The sequence below is a fragment of the Budorcas taxicolor genome, chromosome 4 (genome assembly GCF_023091745.1).
Source record: "Budorcas taxicolor isolate Tak-1 chromosome 4, Takin1.1, whole genome shotgun sequence".
NCBI classification, from domain to species: domain Eukaryota; kingdom Metazoa; phylum Chordata; class Mammalia; order Artiodactyla; family Bovidae; genus Budorcas; species Budorcas taxicolor.
In genome coordinates, this window is record NC_068913.1 from 68,298,037 (window position 1) to 68,310,197 (window position 12,161).

Sequence of the window (12,161 nt, forward strand, 5' to 3'; positions counted from 1 at the left end):
ATGGAATCAACTTAAATATCTTAACACTAAAAATATGGTACATATCAACTATCATATTAATATGCTTATAGATACATTTTAACAATTTCACAAATATCAAATTACATCAAAATTGCTTTTAATATTACTTTAAATAAAAACAGAATAGAAAATAGTATATACAAAATCGTATTAACCATGTAAATATGTAGGTATGTTAAAAGAAAAAAAGAAACACATCCAAATATGATAGTTTTTACTTTGGGGTGATGTTATTATGGGTGATTTCAGTTTTTTCTATTTGCTCTACAATGAGCTTGTATTATTTTTAATTCAAGGATATATATTTAAGAAACTTTCTGGATCAAAAGATTTTCTGCAGATTCAAAGATGCAGAGAATTATCTTTGTAAATAAAAGATAAAAATTATCTTTGTAGTAAACTGGCAGTTACTAGTAGGGAGGGGTGGGGGCAGGGCAAGATAGGGGAAGGGGATTAAGAGGTACCCACTACAAGGTATAAAATAAATAAGACACATGGATGTAATGTACAGCTCTGGGAACATAGCCAATATCTTACAGTAACTTTAAATGAAGTATCCTCTATAAAAATATAGACTCACTATGTTGTATACCTGAAACTAATATAACATTTTAAATCAATTATGCTTCAATTAATAAAAAGAATGTCTTCTCAAAAATTTTTTTTTCTGAAAAATCAAGGAATATGAGCCTGTGTGTATAATTGTGGATATATGTTGGGCTATGTGTGTGGATGTAGGTTTTGATGAGTGTGTGCATATATTTATTAGTGTATGTGTGTGTCTGTGTGTATGTGGGGGTGCTTCCCCTATGGCTCAGTGGTAAAGAATCTGCCGGCAACGAAGGAATTGCAAGAGATGTGAGTTCGATCCCTGGGTCAGGAAGATCCTCTGGAGGAGGGCATGGCAACCCACTCCAGTCCCCATGGACAAAGGAGCCTGGTGGGCTATAGTCTAGGGTCACAAAGACTCAGCATGCATGTGTGTATGTGTGTGTGTACATGGGTGTGTGTGAATGTGTAGTGTGCTTTCCATTTAGAAGGACACCGAAGGTGACTGAAGCCTCATCACTTCATGGAAATCATAGTCATGGAGCACGTATATTCAATCCAGATAATCTCTGCTGGAAACATGAAGGGATTATTTTTAAAGTCTGGCTGAAAATATGGACCCTCAATTTTCCTGAGTCAGCTGGAGAACCTGCCAAAAATATGGCAGAATGCTAAACTAATCTAGTCAGGATCGATGAAAATCCTGGCTGGAAGCCAGACTATAACTCAGACAAAAGTTACACAGGAGAGCTGGTTCTGGAAACAATTGCACTTATAGCTGTCCCAACCAGGGGAATGGTGATAGTAAAAACAAACAGACTTTTCTAGATCTCACTGTTCTGACAACTGCATGAGGGGAGAATCATTGCTATGCCCATTTCACAGATGAAAAGAAAGCACAGAGAGGCTGAGGAATTGCCCTGGGTCACACAGCTAGTCATGGCAAGGTGATTAAGGCCAGAATCCCTAGCTTGTGGTCTGCACCACCTTGGACAAGTCTTCCAGCCTCCCTTACCCTGGTTTCCTGTCTCTAACCTGAATACCTCAGCATAAAGTCATATAACACAAGTTTTTCTTGCTCCACAGGGCACTGAACAGGTCTGATCTAAAACAAAATTCAGAGTTAAGACGTCCTGGAGGTTTTCTCAAATGGGCCACCGGTGCAGGCCTCTGGGGGTGTCCATAGCACCTCCAGAGCTGCTGCCAACGGTCAAAAAAATGATCCTCCGAGACGACCACCCTGGACCGGAACAGCAGCGCTTACCGGGGCCTCGGCCGGGCCTCTTCTTCTGCAGGAATGGCTGAGATCCCGGAGGGGCGGGCGGCGCCGGCAAGGCCTGCCCGCTGGGCTTGGGTGGCTGGGCCTGGAAGCTGGGGGACTTGGGGGGCAGCGGGGGTGGGACTTCACTGCTGCTGTTAGCACTTGGCAAAGGGGGCGCAGGCAAAGAGGATCTGGGGGTGCATGAGGCGTAAAGGGGGAGTGGAGGTGGCGGGGGCGGCGGGGCGGGAGGCTCCCGTACATCTTGGGCCGGGCTGGCAGCGTCTGCATTGAGCCCGGGGTGCCCACAGGGAGGGAGCAGAGGGAGCGGGGGCGGGACGGGCGGTAGGTGCAAGGGGGCTAGCTGGGGCTTCGCTGACTTGTCACTGGGACCCAAGGCCGGGGGCGGCGGGAGTGGCGGGGGTGGCGGGGGTGGCGGGGGAGGAGGCGGCGGTGTGCAGGGAAGAGGTGGTGGAACCACCGGGGGGCTCCCTTTGGTCGGTGGGCCAGCGGGGGACACCAGCGGAGCTTTGACCGGGGAGGACGCGGGCAGGGGTGGGGGCAGGGGCGGGGGCGGTGGGGGCGGGGTGGGGGGAGGTGGAGCGGGCATGCTGGGGCGAGGGGGGGCCGCCCTGGCCACGCCGTGCCCTTCAGAGGCGTTGCCTAGCCTGGGAGAGGCAGGGGGGTTGAACGGGCCGCTGATAGTCTTGGTGGGAAGCCGTGGAGAAGGCGCTCGGGAGCCAGGGCCCTGGCCGGTCTTGCCACCTGAAAGTGAAAGAACTCTGGGTTAGCTCAGCGAGTAGAACTGGGAGAGACCCCAGGGTGTGCGCCCTAGCGAAGGGCTCTGTCCAGCACGACCTCAGTGAACCGCATGCTGGTCATTCTCTTCCTGCGTGTCCACTGGAGGCTGCAGGTGGAGCAGCTGGCACCCAAGAGGGCCGGCCCAAGGCCCTTGCCTGCAGACACACACTGGCCTCTGGTGAGACAAGCCCAGCTGGAGCTGCCAGACTGCGGCTGTGGCACCGGCTGCCTGCTGTATCCCACCTCCACCCTCTGACCAGGATGTAGGGCTGCCCTGACCTCCTTCACCCTCCTCCTCTCAAGGCCACCCTCACCCTCACCCTGTTATGCTCTAGGCCCGTCAGCCGCGTCTGCGGGTGTACCAACCAGAAGCTCCTGACGAGGGAGGTTTTCCTCACTCCAGCATTTTGTGAATATGGACTTTGTTTCTGACTTGAGAGGAGACTCAAGATTCCCTGAATATATTAGGTGATTGGAAAGTCAATGGGAATATACCCTGCTTTGGGGATGCAGGTCCAATGACCTTGAACCTCCCAGTTCCATACCCTCTGGAAAATCAAAGATCCCTTTCCCAAGGACTTTTGCCCATTTCTAAGCGGCTTGCTGTCTCCTGATCTCCTGGCTTTCTTACCGTGTAGATCCTTCACCACATCAACCCCAAACTGAAATCCAATGTCTCTTTAAATCCAATGCCAACAGCAACAACAACTTGCTCACAGTAAGCATTTGTGTGTGGTGGATGTCATGGGAGACTTGGGTGGAGGGTGCTCCCTAGTTGGGGCCTCCACACTCTTTGCACACACTTTCACCCTACTTGCCACTTCTTACCCTTTTTTCCCCTCTGTCACTTCAAAGTAAAAAAAGTCCCTTTTGTTTACTGCACAAAAGTTCTGCAGTCACTTAAATATGTCCTTGGAGTATCACTCCACTTAGGAGGCATATTAAGACATTTCTTCCAAATAAATACACTTTCCCTAAAAGGAATTTTTGGGAATACATTTTTCAGCACCTGTATATTTTATAATCTCTATGAAAATATTTGGAAACCACTGGAAAACGTTTGCTTCTCACACCTTCATCTTCCTGGTGCTGCAGAATAGGAAACACAGGTTTCATATCAAATTATAATGCCAGCAACTGTTGGTGGTTCTGAGTTTTTCAGTCCCTGAGTCTCCAGTGTGTTTACCAAACCAGGTGCTAAAAGTACCTGGTGCCAAAAGGCAGGCCGATCACGGAAGGGCATGGAAGAGGTGACTCTGGGGCTAAAACTAAGTGAGCAGGACCACAGTAACTCTGGCTTTCCAAATGGATGACCCTATTCTGGCTATGATGCGACAGCCACCTGGACACATGACTCATGACATGAGTCTCAACTGTGGAACCCTCTTCTGGAGGCAGGGTGGAGCTGTCATTATTCCGCTGTTGAAATTTTCTTTTAGATGGCTGTGGAGGAGATAATATCTTTACACATATGCATCCACCCTGGCGGACTTGGTTCCACCAGGGTGCTAAGGCAAGCATTGCCAGAATGGCTGACTGTCCATGAGCAGCAGCAGGAGGTTCCCACCTGGCCTTTTCAGGGTCAGGATCTACCACCTGTGATTCCAGCGTGAGACATTTTCTATGAGGTCCAGGGTAGGTGTCAGCCTCAGAGATTCCTGCCTCCAAGTGCTCCAGCCTTTTCAGTAGTCCACAGGGATGAAGATGGAGGACCTAGGCAGCTCTCCAGACAAGGCAAGGCGTCCCTCTCTACCCACCAGCCAGATGACTTTAAAGAGGTAACAAGTCTGAGTAGCAGAATCAATCCCTGAATAACTAATCTTAAGTTTTTAAGTGTCTGAGAGCACCATGTATCTGAGATTCCAAAACCCTTAAAGTGGGTCATTTAAAGTACAGGAGCCTCTACTTACTAAATGGCCAACCTATTGAGAGATGGGCAAACCCGTTTGTATCACCATGTGAGCAGCAGAAGCCAGGACAGCACAAATCCTTGCCCAGCTTGTGTGCATGCCCATTCTGGGATGAAGCAGAGGGCTGAGCAGAGTGAGTTCAAGGGGAGACCCACAGGAGTCAGAATCAGCTCTGGCGAGGAAACCAGGCAGCAGACAGAGCTCCGACAGTGAGCACCAAGCGAAGGGTTTCCTTTATCACATGAACGCAAGCCCTCGAAATCCAACTGGAAACACAAGAGCAGACCATGAAGCGGTAGGGAAAGGCCACCTCGAGAGTATCACGGGGGCTTTGCTGACATGGAAGGAATCAGCTTTTGAGCCTGGGTGTTTATCAAAAGATGAAATATGTCTTCCTCCTCCCATCTGTGTATGTTTCCAGGAGACCTCATATTGCATGGAAGTCTCATCACACATTCTATACAAGCCAGTGATGTCTAGGGTTTGTTACACGGCAACACCTAACAGACATGATGCTAGAGACCCATCACAACTCACACTGCCAGTGAATCCACAGTGACGTCACGAAGACCTTCCATTGTGATTTACATCCATACTTTGCAGTGTGGGCCACGATCACACCATTGCTAAACACGCCACACTATGGCAACTCCTGCTTCAATGATAACAGTGGGATGATTTAAACAGGATGAGGATTTCAAAGATCTCTTAGAAACAATTCTGTGTTTTGAAAACTTCTAGTACTTATGCTTCCAAAGAGGTGATCTCCTACTACATGACTGTTTCCTCTAAACATGTCACTTATGCCCTGTCATAAGGAGATAAGAGTCAAACATAGCCAATTTGAACTCTTCCTTACCTGCTGCATCCCTCTGGCCTGCCGGGCGTAAAACTGGAAAGCCTCCAGCAAACAGATCTCCCAGGGCTGGAGGTGTGCTCCCCCCTCGAGAATTTGCAGGCCCTCCTCCTTCTTTGTTGGTTCCTTTAGAACCTGGAGAGAGAAAAGGCAAGTAGATGTGGACCTGAGCGGCCAGCTCTCACCCTGGCCATGGTCTAACACTGCCCGTGGCAGCCTTCCCTTCTCCCCCCACCAGTGTTACCCTTCTCCCACTCAACATCTTTCTCAAGAACCCCTGCCTTGTGCCCCGGCCTGTCTGTCACTCTCTCCAGGCTACCAAAGACCCATCAGTAGTAACCATTCTGAAAAAGGATCAAAACAAAGGCATCGCTATACTGCCATTTAGTAGATGTGTGTGTGTGCGTGCAGTCTGTGGACTCTTTGTAATCCCATGAACTGTAGCCCACCAGGCTCCTCTGCCACGGGATTTTTTCAGGCAAGAATATTGGAGTGGGTTGCCATTTCCTCTTCCAGGGGATCTTCCCAATCCAGGGACTGAACCTGCATCTCCTGCATTGGCAGGCAGATTCTTTACCACTGAGCCACCTGGGAAAACCATTTAGTAGATGTCACCTTTTAAATTAGAAAACCCAAACATTGTAGGTAAAGAGCTGACCCCATTTTCACTTGACTGTTGTGGGAGGACTAGATGAAGAAAACCCATAGATTTAATTTAGGCAATAATTTTAACTTCTGGTCCACAGAGCCTGGTCCAGGATTTGCAAGCAGGAAGTTAAAGGTCTGCAGCGATTTCTTCTTTGGCATTTTCATTCTCTGTTTCCCCAACTCCCACTCCCTGGGCCTAGTGCTCTTCCCTGCACTTTTTTTTTTTTTCCTATAGGAAAGAAAGCTCATGAGCTCCTGAGAGATGTCACTAATTCCAGCCTTCCAGATGTGTGTGATTAGCAACTACATAAAATGAGAAGACATTGAGCTTACAAGAATTTCTGGCAGACATTGTTCACAGCCTGAAGCTAATATGCACAGAGAAATCAGGGCACAGTGCCTACTGGTGGAGGAATGTGGCCAGATTATTCCTAGTTTTAACATTAAACATTACCTTTTCTCTAGAATGATAAAGAAATGAGTGTCCCAATAAAATGAATTGATCTGTTAACTTGTTTGTTGTTCAATCACTAAGTCATGTCCAATTCTTTGTGATCCCATGGACTGCAGCATGCCAGGCTCCTCTGTCCTCCACTGGCTCCCAGAGTTTGCTCAAATTCATGTCCACTGAGTTAGGCTTAACTAATTAGATGGTGGGTCTAGCCAGAACTAATTTTTATTGTATCAGTGCTGAAAATGTTTCTTAAAATAATTTGCCTATTCACGTACATTGACATATATAATTACAGATATTAGATACAATTATATTTTAGGACTGTCTTTGAGAATAACCATCATGTATCATTGCAAAATATATGGAGCCATAATAACACCTTATATTTGGATATATTTCTTTTTTTTTTACTTTTGTTTTCTTTTTTTAAAATTTATTTATTTTAATTGGAGGCTAATTACTTTACAATATTGTACTGGTTTGTGCCATACTTTGTATACACCAGGTTTCCCTTGTAGCTCAGCTGGTAAAGAATCTGTCTGCAATGTGGGAGACCTGGGTTCGATCCCTGGGTTGGGAAGATCCCCTTGAGAAGGGAAAGGCTACCCACTCTAGTATTCAGGCCTAGAGAATTCCATGGACTATATAGTCCATGGGGTCACAAAGAGTTGGACGTAACTGAGGGACTTTCATGTTCACTTTCTTTCACTGTAATATTATTTCAGCCTTCAACAATCTTGATCAAAAAAGAGAGGAGGTATTATTATCTGCCCCCATTTTGCAGATGAGCAAACTGAGTCTCAGAGAGGTTTCCCTGGTGTGCACAGTGGCAGAATCAGAACTCAACATGGGTCATCTGATGGCAGGAACAAGGCTCCTTTTACTCCATCATACTCTAGAAGACATAGAAACTTATAGTCATGTGATTCTGTGAGAGAATTCGGCAGAAATATTTTTCCTTATGGAAAATAAAATCTTTGCATTTGTTAGGGTTGAGACTTGAATTTTTTGCTCATTCAATTTGAGGATTATGTTGACACAGCACAAGTGATCTTTAAATGTTACTTCACAATGGATAAATACATCGTTGAACATCCATACGATCAAACCTTCAGTTCAGTTCAGTTCCGTTGCTCAGTCATGTCCGACTCTTTGTGACCCCATGGACTGGAGCACGCCAGGCTTTCCTGTCCATCACCAACTCCTGGAGCTTGCTCAAATTCATGTCCATTGAGTCGGTGATGCCATCCAACCATCTCATCCTCTGTAGTCCCCTTTCCCTCCTGCCTTCAATCTTTCCCAGCATCAGAGTCTTGTCCAGTGAGTCAGTTCTTCTCATCAGGTGACCAAAGTATTGGAGTTTCAGCTTCAGCATCAGTCCTTCCAATGAATATTCACTGTTGATTTCCTTTAGGATTGACTGGTTCTATCTCCTTGGAGTCCAAGGGACTCTCAAGAGTCTTCTCCAATACCACAGTTCAAAAATGTCAATTCTTCAGTGCTCAGCCTTCTTTATGGTCCAACTCTCACATGCATACATGACCACTGGAGACACCATAGCTTTGACTATATTGACCTTTGCTGGCAAAGTAATGTCTCTGCTTTTTAATATGCTGTCTAGGATGGTCATAGTGTTTCTTCCAAGGAGTAAGTGTCTTTTAATTTCATGTCTGCAATCAGCATCTGCGGTGATTTTGGAGCCCAAGAAAACAGTCTCTCACAGTTTCCATTGTTTCCCCATCTATTTGCCATGAAGTGATGGGACCAGGTGCCATGATCTTCATTTTTTAATGTTGGGTTTTAAGTCAGCTTTTTCACTCTTCTCTTTCATTTTCATCAAGAGGCTCTTTAGTTCCTCTTCACTTTCCACCATAAGGGTGGTGTCAACTGCATATCTGAGGTTATTGATATTTCTCCTGGCAATCTTGATTTTAGTTTGTGCTTCATCCAGCCCAGCATTTCACATGATACACTCTGCACAGAAGTTAAATAAGCAGGGTGAAAATATACAGCCTTGACGCACTCCTTTCCCAATTTGGAAACAGTCCATTGTTACATGTCTGGTTCTAGGTGTTGTTTCTTAACCTGCATACAGATTTCTCAGGAGACTGGTAAGGTGGTCTGGAATTCCCATTTCTTTAAGAATTTTACACAGTTTGTTGTGATCCACACAGTTAAAGGCTTTAGCATAGTCAATAAAGCAGAAGTAGATGTTTTTCTGGAATTCTCTTGCTTTTTCTATGATCTAACAGATGTAGGCAATTTGATCTCTGGTTTCTCTGCCTTTTCTAAATCCAGCTTGAACACCTGGAAATTCTTGGTTCACCTACTGTTAAAGCCTCGCTTGGAGAATTTTCAGCATTACTTTGCTAGCCTATGAGAGTGCAATTGTGCAGCAGTTTGAACATTCTTTGGCATTGCCTTTCTTTGGGATTGGAATGAAAGCTGACCTTTTCCATTCCTGTGGCCACTGCTGAGTTTTCCAAATTTGCCGACATACTGAGTGTAGCACTTTAACAGCATCATCTTTTAGGATTTGAAATAACTCAGCTGGAATTCCATCACCTCCACTAGCTAATGGGTATAGGTTTCCTATTGGTGTGATGGAAATGGTCTGGAACTAGACAGGGGTGATGGCTGCAACAACACTGAATATATAAATGCCACTGAATTGGACACTTTAAAATGGTCAAAATGATGAGTTTTATATTGTGTTATTTTAAAACAGTTAAAATAATTATTTTACCATGAAGTTTTTTTTAAAGCATTTGAAAGTTGATGGTAGATATGCTAAACATCATCAGCAGATCAGGAAAGGTAGCTCTGATTCTCTCACCCATGTAGACTGTACACCGAGCAGGTCTGAGCTGGCCAGATGTGTGTCCTGATTAGCACTTGTGGCCCTGTCCTGAGCAAGCCAGGAGTGTCTGGCTGAGCCTCACATGCCCTGCCCTTGGCTCTTAGCCGGCCGGATGCTCACTTACCCTCAATCTGCGGGGCACTACGGTCATTGATCTGCATGACTTTTCGGAGGCGAGTCCCTTGCTGGATATCAGCCAACAGTGCACTCCGACCTTTGGCATCTGCCTTTCTCAAGCTGGAAGCATCTGCACTTACCTGTAAGGGAATAAGAGGGATTTGATTATAATTCCATATAACACTTGCAGGCAAGCCATACGTCCTATCTGAGGTAAGTTTCCCCTCCCATACTTTTCTGCTTTCCCTGTTTGCTCTCCCCTGCATCACTCTCCCCAGTGCAGTTATCTAGGGGTCTTAGGTCTCGCGGGAGGCTTACCTCCTGCCCTGCTCACATGCTTCTCCCTGGGGACCCAGAACAGATTCTTCCTTGTGCTGAAACTCCCATGATCTTAAAGAGCCCTGATTCACGGCCCCTTTTCCTCCTCATGGGTGAGCCCCATCCACTTATCTGGGCTTCTGGCTGTGTGTTCCCGACTCTGGCTCTCAGCTTCTGAATAATTACCCTGCCTGGTGTCCCCAGGTCCCCTCCTGGACCAAATTCAGAAAGAAAGAAGTGCAGGAGATGGCCATGAAAGTTTAGTGACTGCTTTCTTCTCTGTGTCTGAGTGTGTTACTTTAATTCTCATAAAATCTTGTGAGTTTCAAGTGAGTTTACCCTCATCTTACAGGTAAGAAAGGACTATGAAATCTCTTCCCAGTCACAGGGCTAGGTCCTAACCCAGATCTGCTGAATTCCAAAGGCCATGTGCTTTTTATTTTGAAGCGCTACAGAGATCAAGGACATGGTGCTGTAGTTAGGGCAAGTATTCTCTGGACTACAATAATGCTTTGTAAACATGTTCATGAGAACAACCTCTGGAAGTAACACTGAGGTCCGATTGTTTCACTTCCACTAGAGCTTGTGCTGATACAGCGGGGTCTTCATGGGCCATCAGAACCAGGGAGCAGCAGAAAGAAGATACACAGGTTGGTGGCAAATAAGGGAGGGGAGGTCACACTAGAAGACATAGCCAGGAGGACCCTCCACAATAAGAAGGTTTATATTACATGACCTAAGATCTGGTTAAACATTTCTCGAGATGAGAAATACTTTCTAGCACCAGCTGTGTGGGGAATACCATGTCTTTGGTTTTCAGCTTAAACATCGCTTTGGAGGTCTTTTCTGGCGCCTAACCTAAATAAGGCTACCCAGGGTTCTCTCTTAGGGCACCATATTCCTTTATCCCCTGTAAGTTTGTCACAGTGTATACATTTATACTTACCATTCCTTGTGGAACATTTCCAATTGTGGTTATGAGTTGCAGATTCACCACCCCCACAAGACTCTCTTAGGAAAGAGATCTTGTTCATTTTGTTCCCTAATACTTGGCCCTGCTGCTGCTGCTGCTGCTAAGTCGCTTCAGTCATGTCTGACTCTGTGCGACCCCATAGATGGCAGCCCACCAGGCTCTGCCGTCCCTGGGATTCTCCAGGCAAGAGTACTGGAGTGGGGTGCCATTGCGTTTTCAGAAAACTTGGTCCTAGATAGGCTCAAAAACTATTTACTGGATGAATGAATGAATGAGTGTGAATAAGCTAAACCCAGGATGCATAACACACTGGTCTTGCTCTCAAGAGCATAAGCAGGCACCAGGGAGATGGTACGCTCATGCACAGCATGTGACTGCGTGTCCACGTGAGTCGCACAGAGAGGAAGACTCCAAGAGTTCAGGAAGGATATATTTATCAGGCTTAGAGGAAGACAGGAGACCTTAGATGGTCCTTGAAGGACAGACAGAACTTATACAAGCTCTTGCAATAGCCATTTTCTCCACATGGCCATTTGCCAAAAAGAACAACCAAAGACTCTCCAGTGTCACAGACTGGAAATGAAGGCAATTGCGGTTTTAGTTAAAAGATGCCGAGTCCGCATTTTCACCAGCTGACTCCATGGCCCAGGTGATGCATCTTACACAGGCTTTGAAGGGCACAAGCTTCAAAGTCAGTTTCTTGTTGCCTGGAAACATGCTTTTGACCTCTTGAGAAGAGCTCACTGATGATGGTCAACAACTGAGCTATGAGCCAGAGGTCCCAGTCCTAACGATACACATCTTTTATGCATATATGTATGAATGCACATGTACACTCTTTCTCTATAAACCATTAGCCCATAAGTCATTTTAAACTTCAAAATTTTAAGATTGATAAAGTTTACTCTTGTATTTAGAAACAATTAGTAACAGGAATAAAAGGCAAACAGAAATATCATGACCCTAGTCAAGAGAAGTATGAACATTTTTGTAAAAATCTAGCATTACAGTTGCGGGATTAGGGGGTGAAAGTGTTTTGTAATTTTCTTCCTAGTTATGAGATAAACAATACAATGACTTGCATTCTTCTGTTAAAAGAAGCGACTGGAACCATACTCTAACAATCCCTGAGTGGGGGTGTGGGTGTTCATCTTACCGTCTTTTAACTCCATCTTTAAACTGATTACCCAAATGCACCCCCCATTCCTTAACCTTGCCCATCCAGAGCTTTAAAAGTGAGTGCCATGAAGCACCTAGTACCTCCCTGGAATGGTTTTGGGGGACGGTACTAGGTCCTCATTGCTTCTCAGGCTTTTCTCTAGCTGCAGAGAGTGGGGGCTGCTCCCTAGCGGCGGTGTGCAGGCTTCTCCTGGGAGTGGCTGCTCTTGTTAAAGAG

At 45.9% G+C, this 12,161-nt stretch overlaps 1 protein-coding gene across 2 annotated transcripts in view; it reads right to left on the bottom strand.

Moving 5' to 3' along the window:
- WIPF3 (WAS/WASL interacting protein family member 3) overlaps nucleotides 1-12,161 on the bottom strand; it is an 82,109-nt gene that overhangs the window by 16,874 nt on the left and 53,074 nt on the right. For both annotated transcript variants that reach the window (XM_052638528.1, XM_052638529.1), the window contains exons 3-5: nucleotides 9,482-9,614; nucleotides 5,399-5,530; nucleotides 1,835-2,593 (exon numbers count right to left, since the gene is read on the bottom strand). In XM_052638528.1, the coding sequence (XP_052494488.1) occupies nucleotides 1,835-2,593; nucleotides 5,399-5,530; nucleotides 9,482-9,614 (1,024 nt within the window). The remainder of the gene's footprint in view (nucleotides 1-1,834; nucleotides 2,594-5,398; nucleotides 5,531-9,481; nucleotides 9,615-12,161) is intronic.